We start from the raw sequence: 25,485 nt of genomic DNA on the forward strand, positions 1-25,485 counted from the left end.
CCAGTCATTGGCAATGATGGCTACAGTTTATGGGACTTCGTGTTGTTGTTGTTGTGTGCCTTCAAGCCACTTCTGATTTATAGCAACCCTAAGGTGACCCTAATCCCAAATTCTGTCAACTATAAAAATGCTTACAAAATAACACAGGAAGAAAATGATAGTATACAAACTGGAGAACTGTATATAGAAAATATGTGGCAGAAACTCACCCAGATTATGATCATGATCTAAATCCAATTATTAGTCCCAGAAGAGTAGACCCATTGAATCAATTGCTGAATGGTACAAACAATTACATAAATGTTAGTGATTCAATTGATATGCTCTAATTAGGACTAGAAAATGAATTTAGGCCAATGATGGTGATTATGATTTTGCATTGCTCTCTGAATTATATTTTGTGTATTACAAAATAATTATTCTTCTAAGCCCCCTATACCCCCCCCAGTTAACATTTTAAAAATAAACAGTGTCTTTGCAGCTGGTTTTATTCACACCAATTCTTCTGAATGTGAGGTAGTACACGCTATAGAGTTCAACAACAGTTAGTCTGAGTTTTGACGTTGATTGGAATTTGTGGACCATGATTCTATGTACTATTACAGCATTGTTAATCTAATTGTCTGCCAAAATCTTTGCTTGGGCTTTCAGACAATTTGACAGAATCTTGTCAGCTTTAACAACCAATTATAAATTTTTAAGACTAGCAATTAGAAAGGGCACCTGAGAAATAAAAAACAGTTCACATTTTACATTGGATTTGTAACTAAACTAATTACTTAAGTCTCATGTAAAAAGTGTTGAAATTATATGCCAGGTAAATGTCTGCTCCTGAATCTTACTATCTAATATGTTGTGTATATAAATATCTATAGCTGACCAAGATAAAAATTAGGTAAACATTTTTTCTGTTTCAGTCACAGAATGGCATACAAATGAGACTAGAAAATGGCATAGTTTAAAGATTTTATTTCATCTGTTCCAGTTTCATAACAACAATGGAAAATCGATTACACTGCGATCTTTCGCATTTCTTGTTCTGTACTAAATGCTAAGACCATTTTAGTATTTGGGTTTGCATACTAAATTTAAATAGCATTTAAATATTAAATACTATTTAATAATATTTAAGTATTAAAAAGTATTTAATTATTTAGAATTTAGTACATTACTATTCAACAGTACTTATTGGAGAAGAAATTTAAAATGGCTACTCACTGTCAAAAGTGGCCTACATGACAATAAAGAAATGAGTTTGAATTCCTTCCCACAAATTCCCCCACTTCAGAATCATTTTTCTCATTTCCCAGTCATACTTTCATCAAGAGTCATAGAATCATAGCATCATAGAGTTGGAAGAGATCACAAGGGCCATCTAGTCCAACCCCCTGCCATGCAGGAAATCTCAATCAAAGCATCCCCATGTTGAAATGTTTTGGGTGATGTCTCTTGCCCGTGATCCCGGTCTGGTGCCAACAGTCTCCACTGGAACTCGGGATCAAAGCAAACTCCAACACAGGCTTTTCAGCTTGCCTGAACAATGCCTAGTGAAACAGCTGCTTAATTAAAGAAACAAAGGCCTGTTCCAGACTGCCAATATAAAGCTGCTTTGGGTCTCTTTGGAGGCATGCTATTTAAATGATGCATGCATCCTAAGAATCCGGAAGCTGCACCAAAGCTGCCCTCCAGTGCTTAGGAAGAGACCCAAAGCAGCTTTATTTTGGCAATCTGTAACTAGCAGGTTCACTCATTAAAGAGGGCTTTATTGTCTTGTAGCTATATACACAAGCTAATAGCTGATACTGTACAACATGTCTTACTCTTACAGAGTCCATTCTCCCAGAATTCACTAGAACAGTCTTTTTTCTCATATGTAAAACATTCCCACTTAGTCCAATCTCCTTCCCACAAGTTGCCATGCAACATAGGAACCAATCATAGTACAAACAGAAAAACATATATTGTTACATTTCGTCTTGTTCCGTTGTCCTTGGACATTCTGTCTGCGGCCAAGGCTTTTGGCCTTCAGCTGTAACCAATTTTAAACTTTAGCAACCATTGTCACATCTGAACATTTTCACCACAAATATACACTAACACCCCTACAGATGGCCATCCAGCCTCTGTTTAGAGACCTACAAAGAAGGAGACTCCATTACACTCTGAGGGAGTGTGTTCCACTGTCAAACAGCCCTTATTGTCAGGAAGTTCCTCCTAATGTCAAGGTGGAATCTCTTTTCCTGCAGCTTGCATCCATTGTTCCGGGTCCTAATCTCTGGAGCAGCAGAAAACAAGCTTGCTCCCTCCTCAATACGACATCCCTTCAAGTATTTAAACAGGGCTTTTATAATGCCTCTTAACTTTCTCTTCTCCAGGCTAAACATCCCCAGCTTCCTAAGTCATTCCTCATAGGGCATAGTTTCCAGACCCTTCACCATTTTGGTCGCCCTCCTTTGGACATGTTCCAGTTTCTCAACATCCTTTTTAAATTGTGGTGCCCAGAACTGGACACAATATTCCAGGTGGGGCCTACCAGAGCAGAATAGAGTGGCATTATTACTTCTCTTGATCTAGACACTATACTTCTATTAATGCAGCCTAAAATCACATTGGCCTTGTTAGCTGCCAGATCGCACTGTTGACTCATGTTCAATTTGTGGTCTACTTGGACTCCCAGATCCTTTTCAAACATAGTCTCATTCAGCCAGGTGTCACCCATCCTATATCTGTTCATTTCATTTTTCCTCCCTAAGTGCAGTACCTTACATTTCTCCATGTTGAAATTCATTTTGTTAGCTTTGGACCAGCTTTCTAACCTGTTAAGCTCATTCTGAATTTTGATCCTGTCCTCTGGGGTATTAACTACTCCTCCTAGTTTGGTGTCATCTGCAAATTTGATAAGTATATCCCCAGTTCTGTCATCCAAGTCATTAATAAAGATGTTGAATAGCACTGGGCCCAGGACAGAACCCTGCTGAGGAGCCAGATGACAAATATAGCCGTATCAGCAACTTCTAGGAGATAAATTGCACTCAGTATGTAAAAGGGTAAAATACCCTATACTAATAAGAGACCTGGGTAGGAGTGCCCATGATGTAAAACGAGTATGATCTGTAGTCTCAAGAAATAGGTAAAGAAATATTTGGAAATATGAATTTATTTATTTTTTTAACTATTCTCCTTTGACTTTCAATATTACTATTCCTAGGACAACCAACAATCATATAAAGAGGAAAAACCAATTGAATCAGGGAATCTCAGGGCATCTCTACATGGGTCATATGAGCCAGTTAACTTCTGCCCTCAACGTATCTTGTCTATATGATGCAAGGCCAAAGCGCAATTCAACTGTGGACAAACTTCACAACATGAGGCTATTGAATCCAGGCCATCCCTGTCTTAAATCACATTGAAAATACTTATCATTTGTTCTGGATCTTCCAAGAAAATCCAGAGTATTCCAGAGCAACACTGAGCAGCTGTTTGCATAGTGTCCCACTGTGCCACCTGATGCCACTGCCACTGGTATGAGTCACTCCTGAAGTCACAAGGTACTTAGTCATGTGATCAAAGCTGGACACCTCATTTTTCGACCCAAAGGAAGCCACTTAGACCAGCATTGGCAGCCCCAGGTGTATGTAGACAGCGACCCACTGTCAGGAATGCAGGAGCAATGGGGAGATTCTGAGGCAGATTCTGGGCCAGAATACTCCAGGCACAGCACAGAGTATTCTGGCTGGTCTAGAACTAGCCTCAGACACTCCATAAATCCAGTTTAACTCAAATTTTAAAAACCTAGGAAATGTTGCTTTAGTGTGTGTATGTAGGTGATCTGCAATAACAACATGTTTGTTCGGACATGAAATATTTTTTTTTTCATCAACAGAGTGAAGCAATACCCCCAACCTTGTTTGAAAGCTAAGGTCTGGTGTAATTGGTGCCTGTCACATTTCTCTCATACTTTAACTGCAGCAGGAGTTATAGGTGCTTTTTTAAAATTGTTAAACAGTTGTATGCCTACTGTTGTTGTTTTTAGTATTGACAATCATAAACAGTCAGCCTGAATCCAGTTGTCTACCAAACCAAAAGTGCAACACAAAACTTTCAAAGGTTGAGCTACAGTACTCCAGTACTATATCTCAATGTTACTAATTTTCTTAAAATTGTGGTGCAATGATTTGACTTGGACTAGGTTCTGGACTAAAAATCTGGAAGACCAGAGTGCAAATCCCCATGAATACCCACTGGTGACCTTGGGTAAGTCACACTCTGTCAGCCTCAGAGGAAGGCAGAAGCAGAGGCAAACCTCCTCTGAACAAAAATTCCAAGAAAACTCCATGATAGATTCGCTTAGAGTTGCCATTAGTTGGAAATGACTTTAAGGTACACAACAACAACAAGAATGTAAAATATAATTCCTGTGAAAATATTATTCCTCATTTTCAGTGCTGAAGTTAACCTGGTTTTTGGTATGATTGCTTTTGTAATGCAGCTCATATATTTAACCTTTTGTGGAAATTCTGTTTTCCTAAAAATATCTCATCTTGGCAAGTCTCTCTGATCAGGAATTAATTAGTTTTGCCTTGGAAACATAAAAGAGTTTTGTGCTTAGACTTGGGTCCCCTCTCCAAAATGTCTCATTATGTACATACATGCAAATATAGGTCTTCCCAAAAAAAAAAAAACTCCACTGAAATCCAAAACACTTCAGGTCCCAAACATTTCAGATAAGGGAGACTACACCTGTAGTACTGTACTACTGTGATGTAGAGTTAGTGTAAGTGTAGTGGTTTGAATATTAGACTAGTGGCTGGGGCAGATGGGAATGAAAGGGTCACCTTAGGATTGCCATAAATCAGAAATGACTTGAAGGCACACAACAATAAAAAGAGTGTAGGCTGTTCTGAAAATATTATTCCTCATTTTCAGTACTGGAGTTAATCCAGTTTTTGATATGATTGTTTTTGCAATGCAGGTCATATATTTAACCTTTTGTGGAAATGCTGTTTTCCTGAATAATAAAAACATCTTGGCAAGTCTCTACTATGGTCAAGAATTAATTAGTTTGCCTTTGTCTTTTCCATTGACCACATCTTAGATCATGTTACCGTTTCTTTAAAGAATGCTCTTTTTTCACTGCTTCTTTGAAAGTTGCACTTTAACTGTATACCCTAAAGTTTCCATTTCATGGCTTGATTGATAACATTAGTGTCTTTATCTGATGACCTGAGTTTTCTTTCTTGAACCTAGACTTTTACAACTTGTGTGATCCACCAAACACAGCCTGCCAAAAATATGCGCTTGTCTAGTTAGTTTGAAAATTCCCTGAGGATTTATATATTGTTTTGGCCCTCAGAAAGGCAACAAAAATAGAACTTTATCACACTCTTGTTGGGTATCATATCCAGTTTGCTGAATCACAAACCATGTAGGCTTGTTCAAGAGTTTGGAAAAGTTACAGCTCCCAGAAATCCTCCGTGGCCAGATAATATGCTAGCTGGAGCAAGACCAAAAAGGAAACTTCTCAAAGCTCTGTCTTGTTCTGTGGTACTACTGTTTCCGTTCTCCTTTATTATTTAATTTCAGAGGTTAACCACACATGACAACCTCTGAGAACAGTTGCCTATCCAAAGCCAAATACATTTTCCTAAAATACTCTACTATTCTACAAGACAAATAAGTGGCTTGGGGGGATACATGGGAGAGAATTTGTTATTAATGCCAAATTTTATCACTAGTCCATGGTAAAAGCTCTTTGACCATCCAGATGATGCTGGATTGTCTAGGCTGACTTCTGGGAATTGCAATCGAATTTCCATCTGGAGAGCCATACATCTTTCACTGATGCCCTAATCCATAATTATATTTCCTGAGCAATTGGAAATTTATTAGCTGAATGTAAAGAGTGAACAATGTAGCTTATATGTTGCCTAGCTAATTTATTGCTAGCAGTTGGTTAATGGAGTCCTCTGTTGCACTGAAAGCCCTTACATTTATAGAAGTCCAGTTTTTGTAGTGTTCATAGAGTTAATGTTCACTCTAGCAGCTCAGCGTGCATTTGTTGAACTGGCAGCAATACAACCAGCAGCATAGCTTGCATTTGCTGAAATGATGTTTCAGTGATACTTGAAGCAGAAATTTCTACTAAAAAATGTATTGATTCTGACATAGGGACCGAAAGAGAAAAAAGGAAAAGAGGAGAAAAGGAGTCTTAAACTGTCCTTTTGGTTTTGGTGTGTGTGTGTGTGTGTGTGTGTGTGTGTGTGTGTGTGTGTGTGTGTGTGTTAACATTTAGTAACAGAAGGTGCTGGTTGGTGCATTTTGCAGTTTCTGGACCTGTTTTGTACTAAATCCCTTTACACCAGTGATGGGGACAGTGCAGCCCATGGGCCACATCCGACTGCTTCAGGGCAGTTTTGGTAGCTCTGAGATTTTAAAAAGTTCAGAAATCCCCCAAAATGACATTTAGAGGGTGTAGAGTACATTTCATCCACATTTGGAAGCCAATTTAAAAAATGGCAAATTTTTGCAAAATAATATTTTTTTTAAAAAAAAATGCTGTTTCCTCAAATGCTGTCTTGGGGATGTGGAGGCATTTCTGATATGTTTTGAGGTCCCTGGGGCCAATTTATATCCAGGCAAGGCCTTTAAAAAAGTGATCAGGAAATAACTTTTGTTCACTTACTGTTGTTTAAAAAAAAAGGCTTCTCTTGTACCTGACATGGCCCAGAACGCCCCAAAACATGGTGATAATGCCCCCATGTCCCCTAGAAAGTGGGTGGGGGATATTTCATTTTTTAAATTTTATTTTATGGTGTGCGGTGGGAGAGTGTGGTCCTCTAAGGTTCCCCTGGGGGGGGAGGGCCTACCCTTCCACAATAGTTAAAGATTTCCCATACCTTGGATCAAACATTGATGAGAATGGAGGCTGCAGTCATGAAATCAGAAGAACACTAGGGATTGGAAAGGCACCTATGAAAAAGTTAGACAGGATCCTGAAGTATAAAGGTATACCACTGAACACTAAAGCCAGAATAATCCAAGCTATGGTATTCCCCATCACCATGTATGAATGTGAGAGCTGGACAGTGAAGAAAGCAGACAGAAAGAAACTCAAGTCATTTCAAATGTGGTGCTGGAGAAGAGTGCTGAGGAAACCATGGACTACCAAAAAGACAAACAAATGTGTCCTAGAACAAATTAAGCCTGAATTCTCTCTGGAAACGAAGATGATGAAACTGAGATTGTTTTACTTTGGCCACATCATGGTCAGATTCACTAGAAAAGACAATAATGCGAGTAGAAAGAGAGGAAAACTGCATGCCAGATAGCTAAACTCAATCAGGAAAATTGTGATCCTGAACCTGCATCAGAGCAGTAGAGAATAGGGGGTCCTGGAGATGTCTCATTCACAGGATCACCATGAGTTGAGGTCAACTTGAAGGTAGTTAATAATAACAGACTGTTCCACAGTTGCCCTACCCCTGCTTTACACTGTGCTATTTATATTGCATTCATTCATTTGCCCTCCTGTTGTTGAAGGTAAAGCAGGTGGGCTTTTTGTTTGTAGCACCCAAGATCTGGAACAGCCTCCCAAGTGAGGTACACTCACTTAGGCCTCATTACCTCACACTTTTAAACAGGTAGGAAAGACTAGTTTAATATTGTTGCAAGCTCATCTTGATAATTTTAAAGATTGATTTTTAAGCATATGTTATACTGAAATATAACAAATAAAGAAATAAGCAATAGTAGTGTTTATTTATTTAACCAGGTCTCATCTTCTGTATGTGACCTAAATACCTTAGAGGCATCACATCCTGCCTGAACTGGGAAGTTAAGTGGGGTCAGCTCTGGCTAGTACTTAGATGGGAGATTGTCAATAAATAGTTGATGTTGTAAAGGAAAGAACTTGCAAAACCTCCTCTGAGTATTCCTTGCATAAGAAAACCGAAAAAGTAATTTTTCCAGGTACTGTTCAAAGATCTTCCACTCAACCCAGAAGCATAAATTCAGTGCTGTAGTATCACCATAGGGAAATTGAGCCAAGATAAAGGAGCCTGGCAGATGAAAATTCCTTTCAAAAAGTTCCATCCCATTGAACAAGTCTGTCTGGGAAGAAGAATATTCATTTCCTGAATCAGAACATACCACCTCATCTATAACAGAGTTCATTTTACTAACATTAGCTGTCAGAGGACAAATGAAAACTGCCTGCAGACATATTGGGTCAATTGATATTTTATTGTTTTCCCATTTCTCCTGATCCAGACATCTCATCACAAGCCAATTTGTATCACCTCCTATTGCCTGCATAACTGGTCTATTGTGACATCTCTCAGTCTGATTCAGACCTTCATCTGTTGCCAGAGGATTTATCTCTACAACAACTTCTACTTTCCCATTTCTTTCATACATTACTTGCAGACCCTTATTTTACTTGGAATTTCTCTCCTCACTCAACTCCTGGTTCACTTGTACTCAGCTAAGTACCTATGGATCCTGGGAGTTGCAGAGTGAACCGGAAAGCAGGGGAGATTATCCCAAGAACATATTTCTATTATGTTCACAGGCAGAGAATCAGAATCCTGACCATTATCTTTTAATTGGATCTAGGATTTTTAAAATATCCCTGCATAATTCACAGTGTGGTCATGACCAATGAGCCTAGAGCCACTTCTTAGATAGCTAGAATTTAATTCCAAGTAATACCTCTAAATTCATCCCTGACCCATTCTTTTGGTCCAGAAAGCTGTAGAAAAACATTTAATGCCATATCCATGTCTAGGGTAATCCACAGCAGTTAATAGTAATATTCTGGAGGGTTGCCTCAAGGTTGTGCACATTTGTCTGCGCTATTAAACACATGCTTTAATAGCATATTGAGAAATGTATTAATGGGGGCACTTACCAGTATGCGTGATCACATCGCTCATGCTCTAAATATAAATGTCAAAGGATATTCATTTATAGAAGGAAACCAGCTTGCTGCTGTTCACACGTATTAAATCAATGCTTTTCTTGCCCTTTCTTTTTTGCATCTCTTGCTATTCTTAAATTAGTTGTCAAACAGATGAAAGTTTTTTTAAAAAAAAATCTGCTTATATCCTGTGTCATTGTTAGCTTACATATTGCCAGAGCTGTCTAATTTACACACATGAAATCTCCTTTGAGGGATTTTGTCATGTTACTTGTAGAATAAAAGAAGGATTTGCTTTGACAATGGCTCAGATCAGATGATATTGCACTCCCCTTCCCCCAGAGTACAAATCTGGCTCATCATGTCTGAGCATTTCTGCTCTGCTTGCTGCTTTGCCTCATTGCATGTAGGAGGAGATCTTATAAAGATCTCTGGAGGAGAAAATGGAGAAACCTCTCTCCACCCCCTCACCCCAGCAATCCTGATCTCTCTTTTCTCAGGGATAGAGTGACCTGTATGAAATGGATGGGGAAAGTAATAGGTGGGATGGCAGGCATGAATTTGCTGATTGAAGGCTCATTCACACTACACAGTTATAGGGCAATAATTCACTTTAAATAACATGGCAACATACAATGGTGTCCTGGGACTGGCAATGCAGGGGAGGGATTTTAGAATTCTCCACCAGAGAGCTCTAGTGCCTCCCCAAACTACAACCCGGATTCCATAAGATGCTTCTATGGCCGTTATAGAGGGATGTAGCGCTATAACTGTGTGGTGTGAATGGTCTCAGAGAGGTCAGGACACCCAAACACCCTGTAGAAGCTATAGGATCCACCTGTCACTCTTAGGTTAGCGGGTTGTGAAGCTCTAGTTGTTTCTTCTTTTTGTCCAGCAAATGGCGTAAAAACAGCCATTCCAAAAATTTCTGAAGGTCAGTTTCAGAAAGTCCTTGAAGAAGGTCTTTGAGAGTGTATACAGGCTGAAATGTGTTGGGCTTCTTATTAATAACTCTTTCATTCGTTAAGCACTTTGGGACACATTTCTTGTGTTCTGCTTATTTTATTGAATGCTCCCCAGTATTTGTTTCCAAGGGAGAAGAGACAGCTATAAGGGCCACAGACTTTAATAAACTCATTTTGAGAGAAAATCCTATCTAGTTCAGTTAAACTGGTGTAAGAGTAGATACACAGTGGCGGGGTACAGACTGCCGCCGCCAGTAGGTCCGCGGGGGAGCCGGAGCCTTCAGACGGCCCGACTCCCGCGCGGACCGAAAAAAGAAGCTCCAAAATGGAGCTTCTTTTACCGTCGCGTTTGCGACGTAGCGAGGCGCCAGGGGCGCGCTCGCTACGTCACAAGCGGCGCGACACGTCTGGACGCTGTGCGTCCAGTACGTAAAGATGGCGGCGCCCGTATGAACAGGGCGCCGCCATCTTGTACGTATTCAATATGTACTAGGGTTAGGGGGGTGCGGAAGCACCGCCCCTTCCTAACCCAGTACGTATTGTATACGTACTATTTGGCGGTCTGTAAACCGCCAGAGACACTGTGAATGCCTGGAGAATCAATGGGAGTTATAATTCATGAGTGACCAATGACATGATGCATAGATTTTCTCAATATTTTTCCAAAAGCAGAAATAAGACATTGATTAGCATCCTGTTAGGACATAGGTACCTTCTCTGACACATGCATATGCCCTTTTTTGGGAGCTGCAGCTGTTGGTATTTCCTTCCTCCCTCCACAGTGCCCATGGATTCCCTCCCCCTGTGAAGTCCCCAACATGGTCATTCCCTATTTCATGGGAGGCTTGCAGGATTACAGAAGTATATCCCACAGGTAGACATGAAATGATAGCACCAGCATATACTAGAATCCCATTGAGGGAGAGAGCTGGGATATAAATCCTTGAAATAAAGAAAGAAAGAAAGAAAGAAAGAAAGAAAGAAAGAAAGAAAGTCATCTGGAGCTCTCAGTTCTATTGTCATCACTTTGTTATCTGGTTAGGAAACATAGCCAGACACTTATACAATCATGCTCTCTCCTCACAAAGTGGGAAATGTCCATGGAGGGGGGGGGCTTCAGAGGCTGTTATCAAGGGATGTGATATTGCTCAGCCTATTGCAGATCCACACATAGACAACTATGCTGTGCTGAGCCATGTAGGATTGCAGCCAGAAATTTCCCCTTCTTCTGCTTTTCTTCCATTTCTCTCTCATTTCTTCAGTGTTCAGTTTTAGACTGTAAACACCCTGGGGCATGATCTGTCTTCTTTGTACTCTGTAAAGCACCATTCAACTGATACTACTATATAAACTGTAACAATCTTTTATTTAGTTCTTTATCCATGGGCTTGGAAAGTTATTTTTTGGACCAGTTCCCAGAATTCTGTGGTCAGTAATCAGGGTGGATGGCAGCTTCTGCAAGTCGTAGAATGAAAAAGTAACTTTTTCAGCCTCTGTCTTTATCTGTATTTTGGTCTCACTTTTTCTTGCTCTCTCTTTATTTTTCTTATTCCTCTTGGGTTTTTATTTTATTTCATATCATTCTGCTACCTTCCCCAAGTGATCCACTCTTTCTGAACTGCTTTTTGGTTTTCCTAGAACGAGCATATTCCATCCCAAGAGACTGTGTCTCATGGGAGGGCTTGGAGAGCTGTCCTCTTTCTTCATTTAGTCTCTGTGCCCATTTATTGTGCTTTTGTCTTCTTTTGGTTTCTCTTGTCAATATCGCCAATGGATGACAAAATACATGAGAAGATTGCTAGCTACTATACATCTACCCATTGATAACCATTCATCTGTATTCAGCATAATTATTGTGGGGTTTGTTTCTTTGTTGCTTTTGAAATGCCCTCATTTAAAAAAAAAATACAGAATGTCATGTTGTAACTCATTTTAGTTTGTTATGATCCATTCATTTGTTCAGCTATTAAAATATATTGCCAGTGACGTGAAGACTCTTGCACAAATGATGTTAGATAGGCAGATACTGTAGTGATGCCAAATTACTTCAAAATGTTAGCAAACTGTGACACAGTGCTTCTCAAACTTTTTACTCTTGAGACATTTACATCCATATGTGGACAGCACACACACCTCACTCAACACAGTATTTAGTGTATGTGTGTTTGTGTATTTTCAGTCACACATTCATGCACATTCATATATATTCATATTTTAGCATTTTATAATAAATAACATTGTTCAAGTTACAACTGTTTATTTAAGTAAATTCAATATTTAACTCAATGGATGTGTAAGTTTTACACATAAAATAAAAATGTTGGGAGGAGGAAGAGGAGGGATCAGAGCCTCTGAGTCTTGTGCATTCCCCACTTCCCTGGGGGTCCTACCTTACCATTTGAGAACCAATGATGTAGCATCTTACTAATATAGTATGGATAAATTGTGACCTTCAAAAGTCAGAAACAAAGAGCTAATTACAAAGCAGTGTAGTGACCTGATATACATATATAAATATACTTTCTGACCCACTTAAAGTAATTTGGGCACAGGAGTCATGTCAGGAATAATTCAGATGCCATTTTTCTTAAGTAAAGTGCATTTGTGCATTAACTTGGGTTAATTCAGTTACCTGAAACTGGAGCATATTCAACAATTTTGTTTGGGTTATCGCTTGAATTTGATACACAGAGATAAAGATCCAGACAGTTACATGGGTATTTTAAATATTACCTATATTTAAATATAACCTACCTTGTAGATAATTAGTTAACCTTTGGAATCATAGAATCATAGAATTGGAAGAGACCACAAGGGCCATCCAGTCTAACCCCCTGCCATGCAGGAAATCTCAATCAAAGCATCCCCAACAAATGGCCATCCAGCCTTTGCTTAAAGACCTCCAAGACACTCCACTGTTGAACAGCCCTTATTGTCAGTTAGTTCCTCCTAATATTGAGGAATCTCTTTTCCTGTAGCTTTCATCCATTGTTCTGGGTCCAAGTCTCTGGAGCAACAGAAAACAAGCTTGCTCCCTCCTCAGTATAACATCCCTTCAAATATTTAAACAGGGCTATCATATCACCTCTTAACCTTCTCTTCTTCAGGCTAAACATACCCAGCTCCCTAAGTCGTTCCTCATAGGACATGGTTTCCAGACCCTTCACCATTTTAGTCACCTTGCTTTAGACACTCTCCAGTTTCTCAATGTCCTTTTTGAATTGTGGTGCCCAGATCTGGACACAATATTCCAGGTGGGGTCTGACCAGAGCAGAATATAGTGGCACTTTTACTTCTCTTGATCCAGACACTGTATGTTTATTTATGCAGCCTAAAATTGCATTGGCCTTTTTAGCTGCCACATCACACTGTTCACTCATGTTCAACTTGTGGTCTACTTGGACTCCTAGATCCCTTTCACATCTTGTCTCCTTAAGCCAGGTGTCCCCCATCCTATATCTCTGCATTTTATTTCTCCCCTCTAAGTGCAGTACCTTACATTTCTCCATGTTGAATTTTATTTTGTTAGCTTTGGTTCAGCTTTCTAGTCTATTCAGGTCCTTTTGAGTTTTGACCTCTGGAGTATTAGCTATTTCTCCTAATTTGGTGTCATCTGCAAATGTGATGAGTATGCCCCCAATTCTGTCTTCCAAGTCATTGATAAAGATGTTTAATAACCCTGGCCTCAGAACAGAGCCCTGTGGGACCCCACTGGTCACTTCTCTCCAGGATTAAAAGAAGCTATTATTGAGCACCCTTTGGGTTCAGCCGGTCAACCAATTACAAATCCATGTTACAGTTACCTTGTCTAGCCCACATTTTATAAGCTTGTTTGCAAGAATGTCATGGGAAACATTGTCAAAGGCCTTACTGAAATCAAGATATACTACATCCACAGCATTCCCTTCATCTACCAAGCTGGTAATTTTATCAAAGAAAGAGATCAGATTTGTCTGGCATGACATGTTTCTCTGAAACCCATGTTCACTTTTTATGATTATGGCATTGCTTTCTAGATGTACATAGACTCTCTGTTTAATGATCTGCTCTAGAATCTTTCCTGGTATTGATGTCAGACTCACTCTACAATAATTGTTAGGATCCTCTTTTTTCCCTTCTCAAAGATGGGAACAATGTTTGCCCTCCTCCAGTCTGCTGGGACTTTTCCTGTTCTCCAGGAGTATTATTATTATTATTATTATTATTATTATTATTATTATTAACTTTTATTTCAAAGATTATTGCCAATGGCTCTGATATTACATTTCCCAAGTCTTTTAATACACTTGGTTGTAGTTCATCAGGTCCTGGAGACCTATATTCATTTAGATTAACCAGATATTCCTGTACTATCATAACTTATTCTCTGTTGTATTTCCCCTATTCTGTCCTCTGCTCCATTATCCTCAGGTTGAGCACCCTTTTCCTTTTCTGAGAAGACTGAGGCAAAATGGTGTTGAGTAATTCTGTCTTTTCCCTGTCCCCTGTTAACATTTTGCCATCTTTCCCACGTAGTGGCCCTACCATTTCCTTCTTCTTCCTTTTGCTGTGGACATATCCAAAAAAGCCCTTTTTATTGTTTTTAACCTCTCTAGCAAGCCTGAGTTCATTCTGCGCTTTAGCTTTTCTGACTTCACCCCTACACATGCCTGCTATTTCTTTGAAATCCTTTTTCATGATTTCCCCCTTTTTCCATTTCTTATACATGTTCCATTTAAAACTTAGCTCAGTTGAAAGTTCCATTGGCCCGTTACAGACGGGCACCCTAGGACGGACTCAGTCTGTGCTAGGGTTAGAAAAGGGCGTCTCTTCCAGATGCCCCTAACCCCAGCACAGACTGAGTCTGTAACAAATGGCGGCGGCCGTTTCACACGGCCGCCACCATCTTGACGTAATGGATGCTCTGCTTCCGCATGTCACGCCCCGGAAGTGACGCCGTGAGTACGCAATGAGCGCCTTGCGGCGTCTCTTCCAGGGCACAGAAAGGAGCGTGATTTTCATGCTCCTGTGCAGCGTCCGAGAACCGCGCTTTGACTGCTGCGGTTCCCGGACACTGCAACCGGCGGCAGTGGCAGAACTGCCACTTCTTGGTGGTCTGTAATGCGCCTTAGTCATCCATCCTGGTTTCTTGAGACACCTCCCATTTTTCTTTCTCACTGGAACTGTTTGAAATTGGGCCTTCAGCACCTCTCTTTTGAGAAATCCCATCTGTTCTGAACTCCCTTCTCTTTTAGTATTTCTGACCACGGGATCACCCTCAATACTTCTCTAAGTTTACTGAAATCTGTTCTCCTAAAGCCTAGAATGTGTGTCTGACTATGCCTGGCTTCTCCTTTCCATTGTATAACAAACTCCAGGAGAACATGGTCACTTCCACCTAATGATCCCACCACTTGCCTTGCTGGTTAGGATCAGATCTAAAATAGCTGACCCCCTTGTTGCTTCTTCCACCTTTTGGACAATGAAATTGTCTTCGAGGCAACTGAGAAATTTGCTAGACCTTGAGGATTTTGCTGAATTTGAATTCCAGCAAATATCAGGATAGTTGAAGTCACCCATCACTACTACATCTCTCCTTTCTGGGTGTGTGGTCATCTGTTCTAGAAAGGCATAATCCAATTCCTCCATCTGACTGGGGGCTCTGTAGTAGACTCCCACCGTAACATCCTTGTTCTTTCCCTCCCCTTTAATTTTTACCCAGATGCTCTCCACCTGGCTTCCATGATTGATGTCCTGGATCTCTTCACTGGTGTAAATATCTCTGACATATAGTGCTATTTCTCCTCCTTTCATGTTTGGCCTATTTCTCTTAAAAAGGTTATACCCCTCTATTTCTACATTCCACTTATGAGACTCATCCCACCAGGTTTCAGTGATGCCTATAATATCATATTTGCTTTTTTGTACTAGGAGTTCGAGTTCATCTTGCTTATTTCCCATCCTCTGTGCATTAGTGTAGAGACATCGCAGACCATGTGTCCCCTTTACTTGCTGCCTATGCAGTTTTTTTTGGGTTTTTTGCCTCCTACTGTTGGATCCTTGCACTATTTGTCTTGTTTCCTCTATGTCAGTTTGACTATTTTCTCCAGCCCTTTTGCCTTCTTTAATATTGTCTCCCCCTGCCACAAAACTCAGTTTAAAGCCGTCCTGATCAAATTTAGGTAATATTACTGATGGGTATGTAAATTGTATATAATTAACAGTGGAGTAGCATTGGCTGTAAACAAATCTGTACTTTTACCTGGCTACTGTGGCTGAAAACTACTCCACATCATGACATCTGTCCACGAGTTTAGAGCCAACCTCTCCCCCTCAAATCCAAATGCAATGGTGCCTTAGACTAGAAGAGAAAAAGCAAACCTATTGAGAGCCAGAATTTTAAAACAATCCATGGGCTAGGAGGTACAAGAGGCTCCTGTGCCTAAGTGCATTAAGGGGCTATTTGAGAAGCAAATGTTGATCATATGACCCTGTGATTTCAGGAAATATAAGATAAAACCTATGAGAGCCAGCATGGTGTAGTGGTTTGAACATTGGACTACAACTATGGATACCAGGATTCAAATACTGACTCAGCCATGCAAACCCACTGAGTGACCTTGGGCAAGTCACATTCTCTCAGCCACAGAGGATGACAATGGCAAATCCATCTCTGAAGAAACTTGCCAAGAAAATCCTATGATAGCATCACGTTAGGATTGTCATAAGTTGGGACCGAATGGAAGGCACACAACAACAACAAGATAAAATACAGCATTGATGTAATAATTAATTAGGGCTCTGTCTACCCTGGAGTGGAGTAGCTTGCAGTATCCTGTCTCCAGAGCTGCCCTGATCCTCTTCCATTGCAAAGTCTTCCATTATAAAGCCAAGCTGCCTGGTGTATTCGCTGCTGACATGGGTCACTTTGCATTGAGGTCAGAACAAGATGCCCAGTAATAGCCAAATGGCCAAGCATCTCATTCTGACCACAGAGTGAGCAACCGGCAGCAGCAGACTCGCTGACCATCTCAGTAGGATATGTTTCAAACAGCTGCCCTGCTTCAGAACGGAATGCTCCAGATGTTCCCAAAGTTCTGGAGTGATAGATGCATTATTAAAATCCAGGGTAAGAGGGGTGAACCCCAATTCTGGTGCTAAGTGGCCTGGATGTTGTTTGGTATGTTCATACCAGAACTGGGCTTTGGGATATGCTTCGTCCAGTTTCTCTACTGAGGGAACAGGTGGAGACCATTGTATTTGGCTGCTGCAGACAGGACCTAGGTTACTCATACAGCAAAGATTAACCACTCCATGAAATAAATGCTTTGACTTTTTTATGTCCTTTTATGCAGGCAGCTTCTTATCCCCTCTTTTCATTTTTATTTAAGTTTAAGAATGGCAATATAGCATGTATATTTCTATACCATTTATCAGTGAACTCAGCACTCTCTAATTAGTTTACAATCTGTAAGCTAATTGCTCCCAACAAGCTGGGTACTTATTTTACTGACCTATGAAAGGATGGAAGGACGGAACCCTGGAGCCCCTGGGACGGAACTCACAACCTTGTGGCTGCAGTACCAGCATTTAACCACTGTGCCATCAGGGCTCCTTGGTATATTGGGGCACACACCCTGATTAAAAAGACTAGAAAATCCCAGATTTTGTTCCTGCTCTTTTGGATTTTATATTAGTGACCCATACATATTTTGTTCATCTCAGGATATTGTCTGTCAGCTTCCAGTAGGGTCAGACACTTTTACGCCAGCTCCCCAGGTTGGTTGATTTTTAACCCTGTACAAAATCGGAAAGAACAAGAACAGAAGCAGGGATTTTTCAATCAATCTGCATGCATCTCATAGTGGGTTTGGGTTGGTTTTTTTTTTTTGGCAATTATTGGAATGAACAATAATGCACAAATATTGATAAACATGAACAGCCACACTTTTAAAAAAAATTGAGAAACCATACAACTGAGGAATTTCCAAAAATTTTCAAAAACATTTTTTGTCCACAAAAACCTTCTAGAGATGTGGGAGACATTTCCACCACATTTTGGGCCCACCTGAACCAGTTCAGGTCCAAGCAAAGCCATTTGTGAGACAGGCAGTAATGCGGAAGTGACTTCCACTTGTTAAAAAGAAAGGCCTCTCTGAGCCTAAAATGGCCCCGAAAGGCTCAAAGACATGATGAACAGGCCTTCCTTCTCTCCTAGAGGGAAGGCCAATCAATCAATCAATCATACTTAAAATATTTTTTTTTATTTATTTTGCAGAAGTGAGTGCAGCTGGGATGTGTTTCCTGGGAAGTTAATGCAGCCCCCTGCCCTGCCACTGTTGCCCATTCCTGCTTTTAGGCACTCTATACTGCTGCAAAGAACTGAGAATTTGTATATTTCCCTGTGCCTTGAATAGGAATAGAAACTGTAAGGTTCTCTAGATGCTATAACCTAACTCCCACAATCCTGGCCAGCTTAACTACTGGTGAACAATGCTGGGAGTTGCATTCCAGCTGTATTTGAAGGCCTGTTTGATTCCCACCCATAGTCTAGAAGGTTAGCTATTGTTGCTTGGTGTATGTCTTTAATAATCTTAACTTTTTAGAATTTCATTTGGCTATATTTTGGTTCTGTGATAATACAGTGGAAGCCTCTGCCCTTTTGAATAAATTTGTTGCATTCCTCTTCTTTATATAACCTGTACAATTACAATTTATCCGCATTAAAAACAATGTAGATTTAAGAACTTTGTAACCGTGGTATGGCCTAATTTCTGTTACTGTGTTCAGCTGTGACTAGAAGTCATGCCCAGTCTTTTGGAATAACTCTATCCATACAGTGTGAATCAAAGAGGGTTTAAAAAAAAATAGATAAGCTATAGGACTGCACATGCTTACAATGGGTTCTTTGTGTGTGCTGCACCTGATGTGGCATGAAGAAGCAAGGAGATTAAAAATGTAGCTTCAGAGCTCATCAAGAGACATACTAGCCAACACTGGATCTAATTTAACATTTTGACTAACTAGACTATGTTGTTCAGGCTGCAAACCTATTTTTCTGTAACTCCAATGCTCAGGGTGGATTTTGTCCTGAATCTGTATTATACATGCTGTTTTGGAAACATGTAATTGGAATTCCTGCACTGCAACTCTGCAAGCTGCATTACTGTGTGATTCTAGTTAACATCTAGTTTGAGGGCAGAGTGACCTAGAAATGTATTTTTATTCTTATGTCTGAATCACAATGGCTTTCTCTTTAGGTTACTACAGATCCTTCCAGATAAATGATTTTTTTTCTTTTTCTTTTTTGCTGTTGTTTGTCGCTAAAAAATCTATGATGTTTTGCTCTTTTAGTCTATCTGCTAGACCAAATTACTGTATAATATTTTTAGCAGTATCTGGAACGAAGAGGAATATCCCATGTAGGTTCGGACAACATCCTAATTATTGCTGGTTGAATAATTTGCCAGAAAGATATTGGTGTATAACAGGGTTTAAGAGGATGTGGGCTCTTTTCTAATACAGTTAGTGGTCTAATCTACACTGCAGAAACAATGCAGCTTGACACTGCTTTATGTACCATGGCTCAGTGCTATGGAATTCTGGGATTTTTGGTTTTGTGAGGTATTTAGCCTTCTCTGTCTAAGAGCTCTGGTGCCACAACAATTTACCCAGTTTACAACATTTATCCAGATTTATCCAATTTACAACAAACTACAGATCCCAGAATTCCATAGGATGGAGACATGGTAGTTAAAGTAGTGTCAAACTGCATTACTTCTGCAGTGTTAACTAGACCAGTTTCCAAGTGGATCAAGGTAAAGTGTGCTTGTATCACTATGTTTGGCTTTATTTTTATGATATCAGCTATTTATAACTGATTACTCCATATACATGGCTATATTACACTGTTGTCGATGTCATTTTATCAGAACATTTGGGTTGCAGTCCTCTTAACATAAATGCAGGTTGTAGTAGTAGCAATGTAAGCAACCAGGAGTAAAATGGCTGCAGGCACAATTGTGATGGAAGGGAGGATGGGAATTGCATAGGAAAATGTCTTTGTCAAGAGAGAAAACTGTCCAAATGGTTGCTGAGCTCAAGAGTCAGCAGGGCAGCTTTCTCTGGTGATAGAAATGGCTCTCTTTTCCATCCCCCTGCTGCCATTGCCAACTTGTCCAAAAACTTGTTCACTTTTGTATAATCAGAATGTTCTACCCGTGTTTGTCACCAATAGGATTACAGTCTTAATGCTTCTTGAACATCCATATTAATACCATCATCCCTCAGTATCCATGGATTTTGGATTAGGCCACTATATTTAATGGGGCTTCAACATCCATGGATTTTGGTATCCACAGGGGGTCCTGGAACAAAACCTCTGCAGACATCAATTGCCCACTGTAACATGCTCCTAGAAGAAGCAAGTAAGATATGCTTTGCAGTAGATGGTAATGTAATATATTTACACATAATGTAAAAACATAGATTCATGGAAGAGGAATGTCATGGTGCATAGGAAAGGAGATCCAAAAAGACATACAAAATTCCATTGCCATCCCTTTGCTAGCCTGCCCCACCTCAAACAATAGGTACACTGAATGCATATGCTTCCAGTGCTTTGCTGAATAGATATCACTAGGTTTAGATTGAGTTTGGTATGATGACTACAAGTCTCTGGTGAAATACAATTCACAGAACAGATTTAAACAACATATGGTCTCTTTCTTACATGTGACTCCCAAGAATCATTTGTACAGCCTGTGTGGTTTGGATCCAAATGCCTTTTAAAAAATGTCTCCTGTAATTAAAATATTTCTACTCATAATATATTTACACTCTCAAGCAGAAATATTGGCCCTCGTTTGATGTAAGTTATTTTTAAGGACAATCACAATAATGACCAGAGTCTGAAAATGTTACCTTTTTTAATTAAAATGACCAGGTGCCTTTCACACTGCAGAATTTTAATAGTATGATTCCACTTTAATTGCTAATGGCTTCAAGCTACGGAAACTTGGGGTTTGTAGTTTTGTAAGCCACCAGAGGAGATTTCTAGCTGAGAATTCTAAATACACATCCCCAAACTGCAAATACTGTATACCACTAACAGGATGCTATATGCCTGAGAATGATCATGTTCCTCTCTTTTTGTGTGTGTCTTAATTCTTAGGCTATTCAAACCACAGTTTTCTATTAAGTCCAAACAGTGAGTCTTTTATTAACGATTTCACTATACACAAGGATTGCAGACCAGAGTTTTATTCCAGTTTGCATGCCAAGATTATTGTTGGGCTTTATCAAATGGAGATCATTACATCTGAAATGGCCATTGATTTTGACATGAACCAGAGATATATACTGGACAGCTTTCAAAGATAAAAAATCATATGGTATACATCAACCCTAAGGCAGTGTTTTTCCAAACTATTTTGGAGCAAAAGCCTTGAAAATATAGTAGTATGTTTGTGTACTTAATATGCATATGCACATAAAGTGTCTAGGGGGGGGGCATGGGTTATTCAGCACAAAGAATGCCTGGATATTATTTAACTGTTTTCTTTTTCTTTTGCAGGAAAAAATCTTTTCTGTTTTCTGCTCTATATGCTGCCTTTATATTTGGTGGTCGGCATCTAATGAACAAACGAGCAAAATTTGAATTAAGGAAACCACTAGTGCTCTGGTCTCTGAGCCTTGCAGTCTTCAGGTAAGCTGTTGTTGTTTTTATTATAATCATTTTTATTTTTTTAAAAAAACATGATTAGCAGGCTTCAGTAAGAATGCCCTTTCGTTTATGTTATCCTTTAGGAATTTGAGGTTTCTTATCCAATTTATATTCCAATTGCTTTTCCCATCGTATCACTAGAATCATAACAGCAAGGAAAGCAACTATCTTGAGGGCAAGTAAAATATAAAGGAGAAAATTGCATTGTACTGCACCAATTTCTCAACACTGAAGATTTCACTATTCTGTTGTTACCTACAGTGGAAAGATTCCACTGGGAACATGCTCAGTTCAAATGAGGAGGAAATGTGCACGTGTATGTCCCACATAGGGAAAAACACCTGATAAACATTCCAGATGGTTGGACACCTCTCCCTCAAAGTCTAAAATGCTGGTTTATTTTTACATCAAACCTGATGACTATTGTACTAAGATATAATGAGTAATTTTAAAAGAACACTTTCATGAGATACATCATACGATAGCAATCTTGGGCGGAATACAAACCGCCATTTAGTACGTCTTCTATACGTACTAGGGTTAGGAAGGGGCGGTGCTTCCGCACCCCCCTAACCCTAGTACGTATAGAATACGTACAACATGGTGGCGCCCCTTCCACATGGGGGCCGCCATGTTTACGTACTGGACGCATAGCGTCCAGACGTGTTGCGGCGCCTATGATGTCGCGAATGCACCAGCGGCGCCTCGCGACGTCATAAAGGCACCGCAAAAAAAAGCTCCAAAATGGAGCTTCTTTTTTGCTCCGCGTGGTAGCCATGCGGTTTGGCTGCTGCGGCTCCCGCGCGGAGTAAATGGTGCCGGCGGGAGACCGCCGCAAAGCGGAGGTCTGTATCCCGCCTTGGACTCTTAACTGGAATCCATCAGGGTATATTGCTCTTTCTGCCCAGGAGCTCCTACTAAAAGTGGACCGAAAGCTACAATTTCTCCACAGCAGTCTCACCTCATAAGCATTATGAGAAATTTAAATGGCAGTTGCAGGGCATCCTGTGTTGAACAGAGTGCATTGCTGCCATCTGTTACAGAAGGCTACGGAGTGTAGATGTGGCCATCAGAGAATACAGCCAAAGGCAGAGTGGATCCAGGACATTTTTCCCCCTGAAATGGAGCAGCAGTCATAGTATATAGTGGGCCCTTTTTATCCGCTGGGGTTTGGTTCCAGGAACCCCCATGAATAACAAAATCCATGTATGTTCAAGTCCCATTAAATACGACATAGCAAAATGGTGTCTCTTATATAAAATTGAAAAATCAAGGTTTGATACTTGAAATTTATACTTTTTTGGAATATTTTCAAACTGTGGATGCTTGAATCTGTATATTAAAAAATCTGTGTATAAGGAGGGCCAACTGTGTATTATTTTTCAAGGTCAACAGGGCTTGGAATCCAGTAATTGCTTTACAAACCACTGTTTCTTATTAGTTATTAACATTTATGAGTAGTGTGCAATGTAAGACACTGATAACACGTTGCTACTTATTTTTACCAAAAAAAGTATTCAAAAGTCCTAAATAATAAACATCACTCATTAAAGAAAAAGTATCTAATATTTGCTTTGTTGTCTATAAAAGTAACAGTGCTGCCAGTTCTTGCTTGAAAAAGTAACCAGTAACATCATTACTTTCAACAAGCTATTTCTGAGCTTAAAAGCCAACCAAATTATTTTGGCATCCGAGCACAAAATCTCCCATGAACATCTATCTCTCTAGAAGTAAAAACACAGCAGCAGTGAACTGGTAACTTACAAGTTTGCTATCTTTTCCTGAGGCCCAAACTTTACTGCCTGGGGCAGCTGCCTCACCTCTGCCTAATAGCAGGATTGGCTTTGGATCCTGTGCAGGTAGAAAGATAGGATAATTAATTAACCACATAAACCCCTCTCATAAATCCCAATCTGGCTCAGAATTCAGAACTTTATTTTATATTTTTCTCTCTCACTGGGATACTTGTTAGATTTGAAGTCTGCTTACAGATCAGCTGTAATGTGTTGGTCAGATTTTCCCTCACACTAAAATGTTGCTCATGCTCATTTTATTCTTTTTTATTGTTAATTGTAGAGTGATTTTCTTTGAAGTTTTGATACTTCTTTTGCAATTTATAATACGTCCGTTGGCCTAAATCTGACTAGACATAAGCAAGTAGAGTGGATTGGGATCTACTTTAGCTGGGATTATATAGTGCATTATAATTACATTGTGAACTCACGTTGTGAATACAGTTATTCATATATTCAGTATATGAATATTTAAAATAAAGAAAGAATGCATGAGGTTCTGACAAACTCAAGAGTGCAAAAAAAAAAGTGTAATAATAGCATCATAATTCTGCAGTGTAAATGGGCCCCAGATGATAGACTTTATCACACATGGCTTAAAAAGTGGAATTAGAGCAAGATAGTAGCATCTGTGGTCATGTTTTATATCATACGATGCTGTGTCTGTCCAGTAGCTAATCTGTGGTTCATCTGTTGATGGAGCGCTCCTTCTCATTGATGGGGCAAAGCCTGCCAATGCCTCCCAATTGCACTGCTTTTCTACTGTTGTAGTGGGATAATTTCCTTTTGAAGCAGTTCTGAGATATGGGCAATCACATGATGTGTGTGGCATGATTATGCTCATCTCCCCACTGTCTATCATCTGGGGCACATTTACACTGCAGAATTATGATATTCTTTTCTTTTAAAAAAAATTCTTTCTCCTCCCCCCCCTTTTCTTTTTTACTGATTGGATTACATAATCATGCAATTGTACTGAAAATAAGAATACATAAAATAAATACAGACCAAAAGGCATCCTGGGAAGGGCATAGGACAGGAAGGCAGGGCTGTGGAGGCTGTCATGTAGAAGACAGAAGCAGCACCATGGTGATTTGGAAGAGAGGTGCAATAATGACTGTCCCCAACCTGGCATATTTGCTTTTCTTACACTAATGCACTTGTGGCACCTTATGATCCTGGTGTGAGTAAGGACCTTATCGCACTCACAATTTTCAATGTTTTGGGGATAGAAGGAGGATGCTCGTGTGCGCCCGTGTCCTGCAAAAAACGGAATTTATCGCACACGAAGACATCCTCCAAGAGGCCCCGTTCCGCCCCCCGGCGTGCACCCATTCGTGTCCAGGCCTGATGGGTGCCATTTTTTGCCGACGGAAGGTAATCCGTCAGGCAAAAATCACGCCTGTCAGGCCTGGACGTGAATGTGTGCGCGGGGGGGGGGGGGGGGGGGGTGGAATGGGGCCTCTTGGAGGATGCCTTCGTGTGCAATAAACTCCGTTTTTTGCAGGACGCGCACGCACACGAGCATCGTCCTTCCTTCCCCAAAACATTGAAAATTGTGAGTGCGATAAGGTCCAAAGTCAAATGGCAGGGAGGGTGCCTAAACCCCAACATCATCAGGTCCCTGGCCAATGAGAGCAGGGATAACGGGCAGATTGTTCCTGGAAGTCTTGAGGACCTGGAACATTTGGCAGGATGGATTCCAGCACACTGGGGACCAGAGAATATCTACCCCAACTCCCATAATTTAGTTTTCTTACAACTCTTAAGCTTATTTCTAGTAATTTTTTTTGTCATTTGTAATCTTCTTAAACTATTTTTTGAAGATTTTTTTTAAATGTTAGGCTTACTGGGTTAATTGATTTGCCCTACTGCTTTCCTTTCACATGATTTGTCTAGGATAATTTTTTGTATCTGAATAGATATATACCTTTCACTGCTAAGTCTTCCAGTTGCTATAACAACTGGATACCTTTGATCTTGTAAGTATCCTTAAGAAACAAGCATTATGTCTGTTTGGATTACTCTTCAAATCTCCAGATTACTTCAGTTAGTCTGGCAATACTACCTCCTCCCATTTTATCACAGGACTATGTCCCCAAA

At 40.0% G+C, this 25,485-nt stretch overlaps 1 protein-coding gene across 1 annotated transcript in view; it reads left to right on the forward strand.

The window, feature by feature from the left end:
- Positions 1-25,485, forward strand: part of ELOVL6 (ELOVL fatty acid elongase 6) — a 107,911-nt gene that overhangs the window by 63,726 nt on the left and 18,700 nt on the right. The window contains exon 2 of the mRNA XM_042470133.1: positions 21,440-21,571. Within this exon, the coding sequence (XP_042326067.1) occupies positions 21,440-21,571 (132 nt within the window). The remainder of the gene's footprint in view (positions 1-21,439; positions 21,572-25,485) is intronic.

This window comes from Sceloporus undulatus, chromosome 5 (genome assembly GCF_019175285.1).
Source record: "Sceloporus undulatus isolate JIND9_A2432 ecotype Alabama chromosome 5, SceUnd_v1.1, whole genome shotgun sequence".
Lineage (NCBI taxonomy): Eukaryota > Metazoa > Chordata > Lepidosauria > Squamata > Phrynosomatidae > Sceloporus > Sceloporus undulatus.